Here is a 17,492-nt window from a genome sequence, read left to right as displayed (position 1 = left end):
CCTTCAGCAGCGCTCCCTTACCCGCGCCCCTCGTGGGGACCCGGCTATTAGCCCGGAACTTTTCTCTCCAACTCCCAAGCCCAGGACTCACTTCTGGCACTGTTTTCCCCAGTGCTTCCCGACCTGCATCATCATCCTTTCCGGCTACTAAGATTCAGACCTTGACCCCTGTCCACGCCCTCAAGGCTTCCAACTCAGGCACCAGGTCTGCACCTCTCCCAGGTAGCAGAGCCGGAATTTTCTCCCGCCCAGACCCTGCACCTCTCCCTTTCTAACTTGCAAACCTTTCCTCTAACTTCTCAGCTGAGACTCAAGACAGTTTCACTACTGGAACCCCCAATCTTAAGCCTAAAACTACCCTTGATTCTCATGCCTGCCATGGATTCCCCCATCCACACCAGGACGCAGGCCTTAGGGATCTTATCTTCACCCCTCTTGGAGTCCCCGGTCTGTCCCTTGTCCACTAATTACCCTGGCCTTAGGTCTAGCCACTCAAACACCACCACCCCCTTCGGTCCTCGGGGGCCTTCTCACCCTCTCCCACCACCTACTCTTTCCAGATCCCCTCATCCCACTAGCAGCTCTCACCCCTCTGAGTTCACCTGGCCTGGGGCAGACTTGAGGGGCAGTTCAAGGCCCTGCGCCCTAACGCAGCCCCTCTCTCACCCCAGGACAGCCCCTCCCTGGGCTTCCAGCCTCCCCCTAGATTCTCTGAGCACTTTCCCTACCCCCAAGACTACAGGTAACCTTCCTTGTTTGTTGGGGGAAGGTCTGGGGCACCTCACAAATGCCCTTCTCCCCATCCGGCTGGGCCTCTCCAGTTTATTTATGTGTGTATTTATTTATTTATCTATTTATTATTCTATTTAATCTCTTGGCCTCACCCAGGGATGGTCTGGCTTCCCCAGCTGGACTGGGAGGTCAGGGAGCCAGGCAAGGAGAGGGACAGCAAAGGCCATAGCGGGCTGTCCCCCCCTCCCCACAACATACCCTATTTGGGAGAGTGAGGGAGAAGCCCCACCCTCATCAGAGCCTGAACTTGCTGGGGAAGGGGGCAAGAGAATGGGCAGGATAGCCTGCTGACCCTCACCTGGTGGGTAGGGGGATATCAGGAGGTCCAGTCATGGGGCAGGTCCCCGCCCTCCTGAGCCTTCTATTCCCACTCCAAGGAGACCGAAGAGGAGCCTCCTCTATGCTTCCTGTTCATTCCTCTTCTCAAGAGACCCCAGGTTCCAGGGACCGACTGAGCCCCGGACCCACTGGGGCCTCTGGCCCACTCCGCTCCTTAGGGAGGAGCGCTCCCTCCCGGACACGTCTATGCAACTCTCCCGGGCAGAGGGGCCGGGGCTGCCAGCTGCCCCCACATTGGCCGCCACTACCTCCCCCGCCGCGCTTTTGCATGCCCGGGCGAGGACCGAAGCACACACCTCCACGCTCACGGCCCTGGCCCCCTCTGCTTTAAGCACACGCGTCTGCCCCACCTCTAGGCGCCCAGCTGAGGGCAGGAGTCCTGGACTCTCCGACCCTCCCCTTCTCCTCCCCTTAGCCACAAAGGAGGGTGGAGACTGGAGGGGCCCCTGGAGCAGGAGCACTTCTCTAGGGCTTCTCAGCCTCAGGCTCACCCAGGAAGGGAGGCAGCAGGGACCCGGGGAGGGAGAGGGGTTGCAGAAGCAATTACGGAGGGTGTTGACCCTGTAAATAGGAACTTCCGACAGCAATAATTTTCCATGCATGCTAAGCCTTTTGGCCATATTTTGTATGAGCGCTTGGCGCTCCCCCCTCCTTCCTCCTCCCCCATCTCCCACCCCAGACCCTCTTCCCTTCCTCACCTCCAGCAGTATTACTTGTAACGCAATTCAGGGATATTAAAGGGACTTTGGCCACTCACCATTGTCTCTCTTGTCTAGATCTTGTGATGGGAATGGGGCAGGGTGGGGGCAGAGGAGCATCTGAGAGGCAATCAGATTTTTTGCTACTCAATTTTCCCCCTGTAGCCTGACCAGCCTGTAGCCGCCACCAGTACTCACACAGCTCCAGGGGTCCCTTGACATCCATAAGGTCCCAGGCATCCTCAGTCCTAAATAGTCCTCAGATACTGGGGGTTGCAAGCTGAAAGACCCAGATTAATAGCATAGGTGAATGAAGCAGGTGCCCGAAGACATTAAGGGATGGTGGAGCCTGTGACTGACAGGAAAGAGCGTGTCTTGCCTTAAAGAATTGCCATTAAAATTAACTACACCTGCCAAACAGATACACCTGTGGGCCAGATTTGTCCCTCAACAGCCAGTTTACAGCCCCCATATTTTTTCCTACTTTATCCCCTGCTGCTCTGGCTGGGTCTCTGGCTAGCCCTACTGGTCATACATGCAGCAAGCACGTGCTTGCAAAAAGGCTGACTTTGGCTCAGCAGGCAACGTTGTCCCCAAACAGTGAGCTGCCCCTAGAGTCTGTGAGGCACCTGTTACCAAAAGTGTTCAGGAAGGCAGTGGACAACCAGTCCATCCTCCTTGCCAAGCTGCCTTGGTGATCTTTCAATACAAATCTGTCCCTGCCTGACTGTAAACTTCTCTGGGCACCACCAGCACCATGCCACTTAATTCCATTCCACAGCACAGACTTGCTGAGGTTGTGTGTGTGGGGAGGGGTGCCTTGTGCTTTGAGAGCAAGATGCCAGGCTCGGGGGTGAGGGCTGTAAGCTGGAACCCCATCTCCACTAGGGCGACCTTTCAGGTTTCCTCTGTTTGTAGGCAGTGAACTCAACTTTTAGCCCCTCACCCCATGCCTGTCCACCTTTCCTTTCACACACCTCTGGACAGGGGGGGCTGCACCCTGAGTTACGTGCTAGGTGTCTCTAGCAATGACAGCAGTGTAGAAATCCTCCACGAAATTTCCAAAAGGGGTTTGAGTGCCCCAGACACCTGATACTTTCCCTGGCCATCCACACCCAGTTCTCTGCAGCTGCACGCTGCTCCTGATTGGCTGTTGCATCAGTTAGCTTTGTTTCAGGTCCAGAGAACAGAACCCACTTTAGATCAGCATTTTATAAAATCCTATTCTCTGTATTAGATCCGTTTGAAACAAAGTATTTAACACTGGGGACTGACTGCCGACAAAATTGTTGGAAGGGGTAAGCCTGCAGCTGGACCTCCAGAACGTGGCCACAGAACTGGCCCATGGCGGGAGCCCTGTCTCCCAGGCAGGTGGGTGTCAAGAGGCTGCACTGGAACTACTGAGTTCAGGAACACAGCATTGTAAGTACGACCCAGGGATTAGAAGGCCTCTGCCACTGCCACTATACCTGTCTCCTGTCTTCCATTAGCTGGTCGCTGAACACTGTTACAGAAAAACTGAGTATTTCCATGACCATCTTGCAAGTAGCAAGAGGGAAGGCAATAAGAAAATGGCCCCTGTCCACCTCTGCCATCCAAACCCCATGGAAGTGCTAACTGGCAGAACCTCATTCACTTTCTGTATCTCAGCTGCAAGGAAGTCTAGGAAATAGTTTCTCTCTAATGTGCAATACAGAAGGCACCCTAGAGGGAGATGGGAATGGATGCTGGGTGCCCAGCTATAGTCCTGTCATCCATCCCACCTCTCCCTCCTTGACTGGCAACCATGCAATTTGAGGCCTGAACGTCAGCTTAAGGGGTGGTTCTTGACTAGTCTAAGAGTAATCCCATCCCCCGTGGGCTGAGAAGTGGGCATATGACTGACTTCTGGCCAATGAGACTCAAAGAGAGGTTCACTGGAAGCTTATGAGAAATTTTTCTTCTTTTTCTCTCTTAAGAGAAAGGAAGCCAAATCTCTCCCCTAAACATGAACAAGAAGTGTGTCATCTTAATGACCATCAAGGGGACCAGCCCTAGCGTGAAGCCCACCGCCCGTAGCAGAACAGAGAGAGGGGAAGGCCCATGTCTCTGTTACCTGCAGCCCAGAGCACCTCAGTTAGCAAATACCATCACAGTCCTCTCAAACGAAGACCACCACGATGCAGCTCCGGCTCTCCTCTTACCTCTCTGGCTGCTCCATCGAGCAACTCGGCAGACTCACCTTCCCATACCTGAGGGAGGAACCACTTCCTGTTCCTTCTTCTGTCCCATCACTTACCACCAATTTACCATCAATGTACACTTTTCCATTAATCAGTGCAATTATTTGGCTATTTCTCTGTCTCTCCCAGATTATAAGCTTCATGAGGAAGGGACTGACAGTGGGTTGGGTTTTTTGTTTTTTTTTTTTTTTTTTGCTTATCATTAAATTTCCTAGGTCTAGCGCAGTACCTAGCTAATAGCAGATGACCAGTAATTTTTTTAAATGAACTACATACATTTAATTCATCATCAATAATGGTGGCTTATGCTTAAAAAAAAAAGTCTCTGCCTCTCATGGCCATAGATGATTGGTTCAGATGTGGGCATCTGACTAGAACCCAGGAATTTCCTCCCTCTGAGTCATAAGACCTGTAACTTGAAAGCTGTGGCTCAGATTGCTAGCAACTTACCAAAATCCATCCTGTCCCTCCTTAGTAAGAGAACTCTGTTGTTAGCTGAGCACATTGTCACATTGAGTGAAGACTGCATATCCCAGCTGCCCTAGCAGCCACGTGACCAAGTTCTGGTCAATGGCATGCAAGGGAAAGTGTTACATGGAACTTCTGAGACAGCACCCTAAAAAGGAGGGGATCATATCTTTTTGCCTTTCCATCTCTCCACTGTCTTCCAGACTAGCACTTCAGTGGCAGTCTTGAACCAGGAGGTGACCCTGAGAATAAACACCCTACTCTAAAATGATGGAGTTAACAGACAGAAAGGGCTTGTGCTCCCAGTGACTGTGGAGCAGCCGTCCCAGCCCTGGACTTCCTACTTCCAGATTCTCTTTCATGACAGGAAACACGTTAGGGTGTTTTAAGCCTCTCTTGTTGGGCTTCTCTTACTAAAAGCCAAATATAATTCCTGCTGACAGCCACATTCTTGTCATGTGGAGGTAATTGCTCTGCCAAGTAAAAGAGAAAAAAACCTCTGAGCCCACGTTTCCCTGAGGCCCCAGTTCACCCCACAGCCAAGGGAGCAGCCAAGTGTTCCATTTTCATTAAGCTGATTCACGTTGGCTTTCTTTACTTGCAAACAAGAGTCTTGCTAATACATCGCAACTAGTCTGGAAGTGCAAACATAGAGAGACCTTCGAGATCTATTATTCATTTAAAATGTAATCAAACAGCTCGTGTCTGTTGAGCACTTACAATGTGTTGGGCACTGTTCTAAGGACTTTGCCTACATCATCTCTTTTCACTCTCCCAACAACTCTACAAATTAGGAGCCACTATGATGGCCATTTTGAGGTTAGGAAACCGAGGCACAGACAAGGGTCTGGCCCAAGGTCATACATCTAATAAGATCTGTGTAATTTTAAGCCAGACAAGGTGCAGAACTATTGGGGATGACCCTTGAAATTCCCCCTTTGCCTGAGTTTAGGCTCCCCAGTAGCAAAGTCTTGAGCGCAGGCAGTTTATGTGAGGAGTGATCCCAGGAAGGAGTGAGGGCGCAAGAAGAATGATACAGATGGTGTGTTAGTGAGGTCGTTGCTGTAGCAACAGGGTGGGATACTGCTATTCTTTGAGAAGGTCCAAATGGCCTAGAGTGCCTCTCATAATTGTCTACCTGTGACAGTGGAAGGCTGGCTTTTACTTACCAGCTCCTGTCCCCATCAGCAAACACTCCAACACCTCTGGGATGTGCCTGTGTATGGGTAAAGCTCCCACAGGGGTGGAAAATATGGAAGACTTTGCAAGCTTGGGCTGAGAAGCCAGCAGTGCTAGATGCTAGGTCTAGGTTTGCACAAAACGTCTCACCACAACTTCAACTGAAATCAAAGGTGGACAGAAGGGACGTGCCACTGACACCTAGGTCTTTGATCCACCCTCTCCTCGTCAACAAAGCTCACATCTATTCAGACGTCTACCCATCACTTAACCCATCCAGGGGGCTCAAAGGAGGCTGACCCCCGGGGTGTGGCTGATTGGTCTCCTCCAAGCCAATCACAGGCATCCCAGTAAGTGACAGGTTCCAGCACCCATCCTTGAGCAGCTCAGCACATGGTATATTCCTGGAGAATGTTATTAATACTGGGTAGTCATGTGACTCAAGCTAGCCCAATCAGACCGAAGAGAAAAGCTCTAATTCCATCTCACTGTGGGGGAGGTTCTCTCTCTCTTCTGGATGTGAACTGCTATAGACTGAATGTTTATGCCTCCCTAAAATTCATCTGTTGAAGCCTAATTCCCAAAGTGATGGTCTCTGGAGGTAGGGCTTTGGGGATGATTAGGTTATGAGGGTGGAGCTCTCACAAATAGGAGAGCCCTTATAAGAAGAGATCCCATCCCCCGGTTGAGTCACTTTATTTTGTTGGGCCTTTTTACTTTGGCTTCACTGTTGCCTTCCTGATTCTCCCCAGTTAGGAAAAGAAGAAGACGAAGAGGAAGAAGACCTAGAGAAGGAAACCCACACTCAAAGCACCCAGGACTGCCAAGACAGAAGGACCTTGGACAGAAAAAAAGGTAGCAGAGGCCACATTTGGTTGCCAGTGCTGAGATGGCCACACATAAAATTCTCCAGCTCCTTGGTTGAAAAGTCTGAAATGTAGAATAGATAAACAAGGTTATACTGTATAGCACAGGGAAATATATGCAAGATCTTATGGTAGCTCACAGAGAAAAAAATGTGACAATGAATGTATATATGTTCATGTATAACTGAAAAATTGTGCTCTACACTGGAATTTGACACAACATTGCAAAATGATTATAACTCAATAAAAAATGTTAAAAAAGAAAAAAAGAGAGAGAGAGAGAGATCCCAGAGAGCTCTCTCGCCCCTTCCCTTGCTGTGAGGACACAGTAAGAAGATGGGCATCTATGAACAAAGAAGTGGGCTCCCTCCAGACACCAAATTTGCCAGTACCTTGATCTCAGACTTCCAGCCTGTAGAACTGTGAGAAATAAATGTTTGTTGCTTAAGCACCCAGTCTAAGGTACTTTGTTTTAGCAGCCTGGGCTGAGTGACATGAACAGAGAAGGAGGCTGACCCATTGGCACTGGCAGTCTTCCTGTGACCACGAGGAGAAACAGTTTAAGAGAGAAGGTGCCTCAAAGCCCCAAGGAGATGCTAAGCAGGTACCAAAGCTGCAGAAGAGAAAGGCAAAGTTGCTGCATAAAATAGGAGCAGGAACTTAGTGGCTGGTAGAGGAGACAAAGAGGAGAAATGGGCAAGCCGTAGAAATGGACAAGAGCATTTTAGGGGCAGAGAAGTATAAGATTTAATGTTCCTTTTGTGGCACAGAAATCCTTTCCACTCTCCAAACACTCAGGAAAGTCCTATGCATACCTGAATGAGTGATGTACAAGATTCTTTGTCAAAAGTAAAAGGGAAGGGGAGGTGCAGGGGGCCCAGGAGCAGGATGAGGGGAGCAAGTAACTAGGGCCTTTGGCAGCAAACAACAAACATAGACTCTGGCTGTTTTGGACAGAAAAGAAATTTGTTAATGTCCTGCCCCTTATTCCCCTGGGCCACCTCTGCAGCAGGCAGCTTCATCCGCCGGGTCCTCGGACGTTTGCTCTGTTTGAGTACAGAGCAGCCCAGAAATGGCAGACTTACCATCCTCAAGCCACCTTCAACCAGTGAGGGACAGGAATCAGAGGGTAAATATGCAGTTCCTCCCAAACCCCATTCCTCAGAGGGATGATTTCTGATGCAAAATTCTTTCTCTCAGAGTCCCCAGTCCTTCCTGGGATCACCTCCTACAGCAAAGGAGACCTTCCAAAGATGGTCACAACAATATCTCCCTTGTGGGAACACGCTCTTCTAGAACCTTGCTACTCCTGTCAAGAGATGGAGTCTCTGTCCCTTCCCTTGGTCACTATGGGGGCTTGTGACCACTCCCACAAATAGAACGAACACAACAGAAATGATGCTATATGACTTCCAAAACTAGACTGGAAAAGGCCATGAAGCTTCTACCATGTTCTCTTGGGACACTCATTCTTGGAAGCCAGCCACCATGCTATGCGGAAGCCGAGGCAACGTGGAGGTGTTCTGGCTGACAGGCAGCATGGTCCACTGGATGGACATGAAGGTGAAGTCACCAGATGATTCCAGCCCCAGCCATCAAGTCACCCCCAGCTGTTGAGTTACCTCCCAGCTGATGGCCCAGACCCTACACAGAAGAGACAACCAGTCCGCACTCTGCTCTGTCTGAATTCTTGACCCACAGAATCTGTGAGGATCATAAAATGGTTGTCTCAGATCACTAAATTTTGGAGTGGTTTGTGTTACAGGGATAAATAGCTAGAACATCTCCCAAATAAAGTACCTGCACACAAGTCCTTGTCTCAGGATCCACTTCTGGGAGAATCTAAACTGAAACAAAAGGGGATTGTGTAAACCCCAGAATTTCTCCAGCCTCCAGTTCCAGGCTTAATGGAAGGTACCTCATCTCAGTCCCAACACGAGGCTTAAGTCTGCATCTCATTGGTTTAGGGACAGATGGGCCAATATAATTGCAACTGCTGACTGGGCAGGTCCTCTTCCCCCTCCGTCCTCCCCCTCCATGGGGTCTGCCCACCAACCACACAGGAAAACTAGGCTGCAGCACCAGGCCTTGCCAGCTGTTCCCCGTGCACATGACAACCAGGGTGAGAAGGAGAACCACGACAGCAGACGTGCCTGTCTTCGTCTAGGTCTGGGGCTGTGTCATCTACCTGCTTGTGCTCAAGCTGCTCTGTGGCTGGAATGTGCCTCCCACCTGCTTTGGATTCAGCACTTTCTATGTGCCAGAGACCTTTCTCAACACTTTATGTGTGTGTTTTTCTCATTTGCTCTCCCTGGCAATTGAGAGGAGAAACCAAGGCATAGAGAAGTTGAGTACCCCACCACATACACATACGCACACAAACAGAGGTCACACAGCTAGTAAATGGTGGAACCAGGATTTAAATCCATGCGATCCAAGTGATTTCAGAGCCTACACCCTAAACCAACACCTGTGCCTTCCCTCTTCCCTTCCAGGACCAAGCCATTCTTTCAATATGAATACCTGCCCTCCAGGGAGCCTCTCCTGGTTCTCTCAGTCAAAGACTCTCTCCTTCAGCACTGTGGGTGTTCGTGATGAAACAGTAGTCTTCCTTGGGTATCGCTATTGGAAGCACTGATACCCCCAGCTCCACTTTCCCTCTATCAGCCATTATCTCCGAGTGTCCTCTCAATCTCCCCACAACCATTTTACAGAAGAAAAGGTTAAGACTCAGAGAGGTTAAGCAACTTGCTTGAGACCACACAGCTAGGGAGTAGCCAGGTGGGATCTGAACCCAGGCAAATCTGTGCCAAATCCCTAATGTTGCCATAGATGCTGATAAACACCTGGGATCTAAACCCGAGCCTCTGCCTACCTCCCTCTGGCCCCAGAGGACACTGGGTGCTGAACCTAGGCTCAAGAGGGGATAGAGGGCTTTAAACAGGAGAGTGAGGACAGAGGTCCGCACGTTTGGACCTAAGTCATCACTACCACCTTTTGCAGCTGCAGTGTCCACATCTGTAAACAGGTGTCGGTGGCTAAGTGGCCTGGGACTCTGAGCTCAGATAACCTGAGTTTCATCGTCTGCCTTACCTCGGAGAAGCGCTTCAGCGACCACACCTGCTGTGAGGATGCAACGAGATAGTGACTATAGAACTTTAGGGCAGTGCCTACACATAGTCAGCAGGATCCCAGAAGGCTCCCTGTGACAGTTACTTTTGCTTACCCAAGGAGACCAGCGGTGGGTAGAGAGCGCACTCTGGAACCTGACTACCTAGATTTGAACCCTGGTTAAGGCACCTTACTACCTCAGTGACCTTGGGCAAATCACCTAAACCTGGCTCTGCCTCAGTTTCCTCGTCTGTAAAATGGGAATAATCATCACATCAGCTCATAGGGTTGTTTTGAGGCTCAAATAAGTTGACGTACGTGCAAAATGTTTAGAACAGTGCCTGACACAGCACCAGATTCGTCAGATTCGTAATATTACTGTTGTTGGTACTATCACCTCCACGGCTATTACTTCTAAGGCTCCAAAGTCCGAGCGGCCAAGCGGGGCAGGTTTTGCCGACTCACCCTCACTAAGCAGCTCCGGCCCTTTCCCCCTCGCGTCCCCGCCTCCCGCGGGCCTGAGTCACCCCGGACTGTGCGTCACTCGAGCCCCTCCCGTCCCACAACCTGCAGACTCACCCTGAGTCAGCCCGCCCGGGCTCTTCCACTCCCGGGACACCGCACGGCGGAGGGGAGGCGGCGAGGCGCCCCCCGGCGGAGAACCGGAGCCTCTCGCGTGTCGCTCAGCGCCGGGAGAGCGGAGCCGAAGTCCAGCGGGGGCGCGCGGGAATGGGCCGGACCATGCGGGGCGGGGGGAGAGAGGCGCTCTGCCGGGCCCCCCACCGCTCGCGCGGAATGGTACGGCCCGGCCGAGATTAAAGTCCGCGGGGAGGCGGCCTGTCCCGCGGCTGCAGCGGCGGTGACGGCGCGATGGGGCTGCGCGCGGGAGGAGCGCTGGGCAGGGCCGGGGCCGGGGCCGGGGAGGGCCGGGGGGTGCCCGAGGGATCCGGGCCAAGCGGCGGCGCGCAGGGCGGCAGCATCCACTCTGGCTGCATCGCCGCGGTGCACAACGTGCCGCTGAGTGTGATCATCCGGCCGCTGCCGTCTGTGCTGGACCCGGCCAAGGTGCAGAGCCTCGTGGACACGATCCGGGTGAGGCCCCGGGGAAGCCGGCCGCAGGGGGGGGGGCTTCGGAGGAGGGAGGTCACGCTGGACGCGAGACAGGACTGGTTCCACTCTCTGCCAGAACTCAGCATTTGCTGTGTGACCTTGAGCAAGTAGCTGGGCCTCTCTGGGCCTCTCTTTCCTCATTGAGCAAGGAGATTGGAGGAGATAACTAAAATAACGATCTCTGACTACTATAAAGATAGCACTTGAAGTGAGTGGCCTAAGAGCTGTTTTAAGTGCCTTATCTTCTTCATGCCAACCCAATGAGGTACACACTACCACTGTTCCTCTTCTACAGATGAGGCACTGTGGCAAGAGAGGATTCAAGCAACTTGTCCAAGGTTAGGCATTTTAGAAAGTGGCACCGCCTGGCCCCAGTGCCCAGCTGCATGGCCACCACATTATCCAGAGATAAGCTGTGCAGTCGCTCCTGGCTGTGGCAGCGGGACTGGGAGTGTCATGTCTGCTAGGAGTGCCTTGTTTGACCCGGAACTGGGCGTGGACAGGTCAGCCACATCACAGAGGGGTGCTCAAGAAAGTTTGAGTGATCCTGGCAGGATCTTGAGGGGAGGGAGGGGACATATGTGTCAGGTGGGGCCTGCCCAGCATCATGTCTGCCTCCCCAAGACCCTTGGAAGGTGACCATGTGAGACCTCGAGGCCCCACCAAAGACCTCTCCTGTTTACCCTACCTTCCCCCCAACCCAAGTGTCATTCTGTCCTAGAGTTTGCATTGCTGTTCACACTCCCTGGAACTGCTTCCCAAAGAGCCCCAGGGCCTGCTCCCTCGCTTGGGTCGGGTGTCCACCTCCCTGTCAGTCCTCCCCTCTGTAGCTTGCCCCTTAACCTCAGGTGTTTCTCCTTAAAGCACTTATGTCCACCAGAGTCATAGTATACATTTGTTTGTTTGTGTTTTATCGTCTGTCCTCCCCACCTCATGTGAACTCCACAGAAGCAGGGACTTTATCCTGTCTTGGCTGTTTCCATAACACGAGCAAGGTGCCTGGCTGTTTGTGCTGGACCTGGCTGTGCATGCTCTTTCTCGCCCCTGGGCCTTTGCACAGGCTTTTCCCCCTGCCCAAAAAACTCTTTCGTCTCTTCTTTACTGTTTCTAATGCTTTCTTGATCTTCCTGTCTCAGTGTCAGTGTCTTCCCTGACAGCCCTTACTGGGTTAGGGGCCTCCTGGGGGCCCTCAGCCACCTGCATGCCCACCAGCACAGCTCTGATCCTACTGGGTTGTAATGGCCTCAGACACCTGTCTTCCCCGCCAGAACCATATGCTCTGTGAGGGCACGAACCAAGACTATCTTTGTTTACCATATGTATTCGATTTCTATGGCGACTATAACAAATTACCAGAAACTTGGTGGCTTAAAACAAAGACAGATTTTATTATTTTATAGTTCTATGGTTCAGAAGTCCAAAATGGGTCTCACTGGACTACAATCAAGATATCAGCAGGGCTGCATGGTTTTCTGGAGTCTCTAGGGGAGAATCCTTTCCCAGCTTCTAAAGGCCACCCACGTTTTTTGGCTTCTGGCCTCTTTCCTCCATCTTCAAAGCCAGCAACATCAGACCTCCTCTGATTCCTCTCTCTTCCACGTTTAAGGTCCCTGGTGATTACATTTGGCCCATCTGGATAACCCAGGATAATCTCCCCATCTCAAGAGCCTTAACTGCGTCTACAAAGTCCCTCTTCCATGTAAGGAGAATACTCACAGGCTCCAGGGATTAGGAGTTGGACATCTTTGGGGGCCATTATGCTGCCCACCTGCCAGCAGGCCCCTGGGTGCCCAGCACAAGGCCCACCTGGCAGTTGCCCCTCGTTCCCACTCCACTGCCAGGCAGCCTGTGCTCCGAGCCTCACAGGCATCAGCTCCCTGACTTCAGCAGCAGCCCTATAGGGTGTCCATTCCCACTTTACAGATGAGGAACAATGCTCAGTGCTGAGACCACTTGCCTAGCCTCCCCCTCCCCCCCCACCCCCCACCGCTCTTTGGAGGAGCTGAGACTCAAACTTGGGTTTGCCTGGTTCAAGAGCCCAGCTCATGGGCCATACTGCTTAATAATCATCTCTGGGATAAATAGGTAAATGGATCCATCAAAGCAGCCTAAGAAGAGACCACCCATGGGCCAAGGGCAGGAGGCAGCTCACACTTCATTTGGTCTCCCCAGCAGGCCCTGCCCCCATCCCCATCCCACCCCACGCCAGGCTTTCTACACGTAGAGGATCACCATTCTCCATCTGGTGGCTTAGGCCCCGGGCAGGGAGTCAACTTAGACTCCTCCTCCCTTCTCTCACATTCATCCCTCCCGTCGAATCTGCCCCCTAAAATTGTCCCAAACCTGCCTACCTCTCCCTGTCCCTGCTGCACCCTCACCCAGGCCAGCATCTTTGGCTGAATACCTGCTGAGGCCTCTGTCCTCCCTGATCTCGCCGCTGTCCACTCCACTAAGCCTGCTCTCCCATGACAGCTTTCTAGGCTGTTCCTCAGATCATGTCACCTTCCCCTGTTTAAAACGCTCCAGGACCTAAGAGGTACAAACTTTCAGTTATAAAATAAAGGAGTCCCAGGTCAGAAATGTACAAGGTGGGGACTATAGTCAATAACTATGTAATATCTTTGTATAGTGACAGATGGGATGGTAACTAGACTTATCATAGTGATCATTTTGGAATGTATAGAAATATCGAATCATTATGTTGTATATCAGGAACTAATATAGTATCATAAGTCAATTCTATTTCAAAAACAAATAAACTAGTAGAAAAGAGATCAGATTTGTGGCCACCAGAGGTAGGGTTTGGGGGGAGTGATGAGGAGAGGGAGAGTTGTATGAAAAGTGGTCAAAAGGTACTAACTTCCAGCTATAAGATAAATAAGTGCTAGGGATGTAGTGTGCAACGTGATCAGTATAATTAACACTGCTGTACACTACATGTGAACGTGATTAAGAGAGTGAATCCTGAGTTCTCATCACAAGGAAAAATGATTGTTTCTATTTCTTTAATTTTGTATCTAGATGAGATGATGGATGTTCACTAAACTAATTGTGGTCATCACTGCATGATGGATGTAAGTCAGTACACCTTCACCTTCTCCAGTGCTGTATCTCCCTTCTGTCTCAATAAAACTAGAAGAAAAAATAAATAAAAGAAATAAATAAAATGCTCTAGGGCTGACCCCCTGCTACCTTTCTGACCTCTTCTACTCCTTGAGCCCCCTGAGTCCACTCTGGTCATACTGGGCCCCTTGCTGTGCCTCCAGTATCAGGAACGTGTTCTTTTTTTTTTTTTTTTTTTTTTTTTTTTTTTGCATTTGCTGTTTTCTGTGCCTAGAATACTCTTCCCACAGGTAATACACAGTGTGATTGCTGAGCACTTTCCACACACCCAGTGTCATTTGAACTAATTTATATCTACTAACTCATGACACCCGACAGTTCTAGGAGGTGGGGCTGTCATCTTCATCCCCACTTGATAGATGGGGCAACTGAGGCACAATTGTGAATTGCCCAAGGTCACAGAGCAGTTAAGTAGCAGGGCTGAGATTTGAACCTGGCAGGTGGGCTCTTTCTCTAAACGATTCCACCTCTCCGTCTTCCCCAGGGAACTTCTCTGTGTTCTGGTCTCTGTACTCCATTGTCACCCCAGAGAGGCCTCATGTCATCCCTGTCATGTCAACCTGTGTTATTGTCTTCATAGCATTTCTCACTCTAACATTGACTTTCTCATTCCATCTGCCCCCCTAGACAGAAGCCCCACGAAGGCAGGGGCTGTGTCTGCACCTTATTCCCAGTCTAGAATGGTGCCAGATAATATATGCAAATGGTATGATAAATGGTTAATAACCTAGTCTCTAGGGAGGGGAAAAAAGCCCTGATTTGTAGCATCTGCCCATTTCCCTGATGTAAACACTCTCACCATGGCTGACTTTCAAGCTCCCAAGGTGATGTCAACCAGTTCACAAAACTGACTGTTTCACAGCACGAGCCAGCGCAAGCACCCTGGAGGAGCTCAGCACAGGTGAACAAAATCTTCTTTGCAAACTGTGAGGCACTGTGCCACACTCACTCGCCCTCTTCTCTCCAGGAGGATCCAGACAGAGTGCCCCCCATCGATGTCCTCTGGATCAAAGGGGCCCAGGGTGGTAACTACTTCTACTCCTTTGGGGGCTGCCACCGTTATGCGGCCTACCAGCAGCTGCAGCGAGAGACCATCCCTGCCAAGCTTGTCCAGTCCACCCTCTCGGACCTCAGGGTGTACCTGGGTGCTTCCACGCCGGACTTGCAATAGCAGCCTCCTTGGAACTGGCCACCGCTCGCAAGAGCCCAGAAGACATGCCTGGCTTCCAGTGGGCTGGGCCAGGAAGAAGGTGTAGCAGGTGCATTCTTTTTGTGCCTGGGGAGCGGGTATGACTTGAAGCACCCTCTTTGCTAGCTGCAAGACCTTGGGCTCATGACTGAATCGTGCGGGAGCCCCACTTCCCACCTTGGTGAAAACAGGGTCGTGTGTTTACTCTCAAGGGATTATTGAGAGGGTGAAATGAGAAAGGAGATGGGTTTGGAGAGCCACCTGCTGCTGACTCCAGATTCCCAAGAACGAAGATCTTTCTACATCTCTGTCTTTATGTATCCTGTCATGTGGATACGTTCAGCTGCAAGTAAAGGAAAACCTCGGTTAGCGTGGCTTCAACAAAGAGAAGTTTATTTCTCCGTATGGCATGAATTCTGGAGACAGATGGCTAATAGTATTGGTTTCACAACTCAGCAAAGTTAGGGCACACATCTCTGTGATCCTTGTGGCCTTTCCCTCATTGTTTGTTATTTCATGGTCACAAGATGGCTGCTGTAGCTCCGGCAATCATGGCTGTATTCAAGGAAGAATCGAGTTAGGGAGGAGGAAGGGCCAAGCCAGCTGGATCTGTCAACTTCTATTATAAAGTGAAACCTTTCTCAGAGGTCTGTTTCCTGCTCTCTTCCCCTGTGTATTTCCACTTAGGTCTCGGTGACTCAAATCAGCTACAATTGCCACCCCTAGCTGTAGAGAAAGCTCAGGTGGCAGGAATAGAATTGTCACAACTGAGTAGACAAATCATATCCCATCTCCTGGGACTGGGATGCCACCTGAAATAAAATTGGAATCCCACTAGCAAGAAAGAAATGAGGAATTGGGGATCAGTTGGCCTTTGCTGTGCAACAATTCCAGAACTTAGCAGCTAAAAGCAAGTTGTTGATTTGCCTACAATCCTGGGGGTTGGCAATTTGGGCTGGGCTCGTCGGGCCAGTTCTGCTGATCTTACCCAGGGTTACTCATGGGGCTGCATGCAGTCACTTGTCACCCCAGATGGGGCTGGATGGCCTCGGATAGGCTTACTCACTTGTCTGGCAGTAGGGAGGCTGTTGCCTGGGTGACTTGGTTCTCCTCCATGTAGCCTCTCCAGCAGGTTAGCTCAGGCTTATTCGCCTGATCACCTCAGGGCTCAGAGAGAGAGAGAAGAAGCAGCTGCAAGGCTTTTTTGAGTTCTGGGTCAGAATTGGTGCAGCATCACTTCTGCTGAGTCCTTTTGGTCAGAGCAAATCAAAAGTTTGGCCCAGATTCAAGGGCTGGGAAAAACAGACTACACCTCTTGGAGAAACTACAAAGGATTTGTGGCATTTTTTTCCCATCAATCATGAGTGATTTTGTATAAGCAGATAATACTGCTTCTCTCTCACTCAGTCTCTCTCTCTCTTGCCAGGACCTTGCTCTGTCCAGGCTGAAGTCACTATGACACTGGGCTGGCCCTGCAGAGGGGAGGAGGTGAAGAGGCAGCAGGAGGATCTCTCCCAGGGCTGAGCTCACTCTGGGAGGGGGCATCTCTCACTGTCTGTACTGGTGGGTAGGCCAGGTGGGACACTGCAGAGGGGCTTCTGAAATCCTCAAGTCTTGGGGGAAAGGGAAGAGGTAGAGAAAGGGCTCAGAGTGAGGCAGGCCTTGCTCTCACTGCCCTGCTAAGAGAACTCAGTCCCTTGGAATTTTCAAACCTCAGTTTCCCAGCTCACTAATGAAGACAACAGCTTTCCCACCCATTCTCTGTCCCAGGGAAAGAAGATTGAGGTGACGAATGGAATTTAAAGGGATGTTGTCCTAAACAAGAGTGTGATTTCCTGGATTGGATCTTGGAACAACAACAAAAAAGAATATTCCTGGAAAAACTGGAAATCTGAATAAGGTCTGGATCTTAGTTAATACTAATGTTGACATTGGGGTAGGCTGGGTGCAGAGTATATGGGAACTGTGTATTCTGTTTGCAACTTTTCTGTAAATTGAAAATCATTCCCAAATAAAAGTATATTTAATAGAAAGGGAGGTGTAATTGCTTTAGGCCAGTGGTTCAGGTTTTCACATGGGTTTGCTAAAACACAGATGGCTGGCCCACCCACAGAGGTGCTGATTTGGAAGATCTGGGGTGGAGCCTGAGAATTTGCTTTTCTAACAAGTTCCCAGGTGATGCTGATGCTGCTATCCAGGGACCACAAGCTGAGAACCAATGATCCAGACTGGGTCAGTTATTTTCAAGTATGTTGACAGCCTCTTTACCCCCAGTGGAGAAGAAAGACCCTTGCACTGGGTCCTAGGAGATCCATGTTCTGAACCAGCTTGTGTACCCACTCACCACATGACATTGGACAAACCCTTCCCTGGGGCTTTTTCTAAGCTGGCCAAT

General features: G+C 50.7%; 1 protein-coding gene and 1 long non-coding RNA gene across 11 annotated transcripts in view; one reads left to right on the top strand and one right to left on the bottom strand.

Annotated features, from left to right (window-relative positions):
• The window catches only part of LOC105104299 (uncharacterized), a 71,351-nt gene extending 60,942 nt beyond the window's left edge, over positions 1-10,409 (bottom strand). For 3 of the 9 annotated variants that reach the window (XR_004130960.2, XR_010376643.1, XR_004130964.2), the window contains exon 1: positions 22-1,824. This is a non-coding gene — a long non-coding RNA (uncharacterized LOC105104299). Of the gene's footprint in view, positions 1-21; positions 1,825-10,254 lie in introns of those variants that run through there. The other 6 variants (XR_004130961.2, XR_004130958.2, XR_004130962.2 and 3 more) reach the window with 4 other exon arrangements.
• A 135-nt stretch (positions 10,410-10,544) lies between these two features.
• Positions 10,545-17,130, top strand: SRXN1 (sulfiredoxin 1). Of its 2 annotated transcripts, none has more exons than XM_010993867.3 (2): positions 10,545-10,767; positions 14,876-17,130. In XM_010993867.3, exons 1-2 carry the CDS (start codon positions 10,546-10,548, stop codon positions 15,077-15,079), a joined length of 426 nt encoding a protein of 141 aa, XP_010992169.2. In that variant the 5' UTR covers position 10,545; the 3' UTR covers positions 15,080-17,130. The 2 variants fall into 2 exon arrangements, with proteins under 2 accessions (XP_010992169.2, XP_031289899.1); XM_031434039.2 differs by having other exon boundaries at positions 14,771-17,130.
• The last annotated feature ends 362 nt before the right edge of the window (positions 17,131-17,492 follow it).

Source organism: Camelus dromedarius, chromosome 18 (assembly GCF_036321535.1).
Source record: "Camelus dromedarius isolate mCamDro1 chromosome 18, mCamDro1.pat, whole genome shotgun sequence".
Lineage (NCBI taxonomy): Eukaryota > Metazoa > Chordata > Mammalia > Artiodactyla > Camelidae > Camelus > Camelus dromedarius.
Note: the sequence above shows the minus strand (reverse complement) of the source record. Positions and strands in the feature narration are given on the sequence as shown.

Coding starts and splice junctions, on each gene's coding strand:
- SRXN1 (XM_031434039.2), top strand. CDS start 10,546: ATGGGGCTGCGCGCGGGAGGAGCGCTGGGCAGGGCCGGGGCCGGGGCC. Junction 10,768..14,770: donor GCCTCGTGGACACGATCCGG/GTGAGGCCCCGG, acceptor ACTGTTTCACAG/CACGAGCCAGCGCAAGCACC.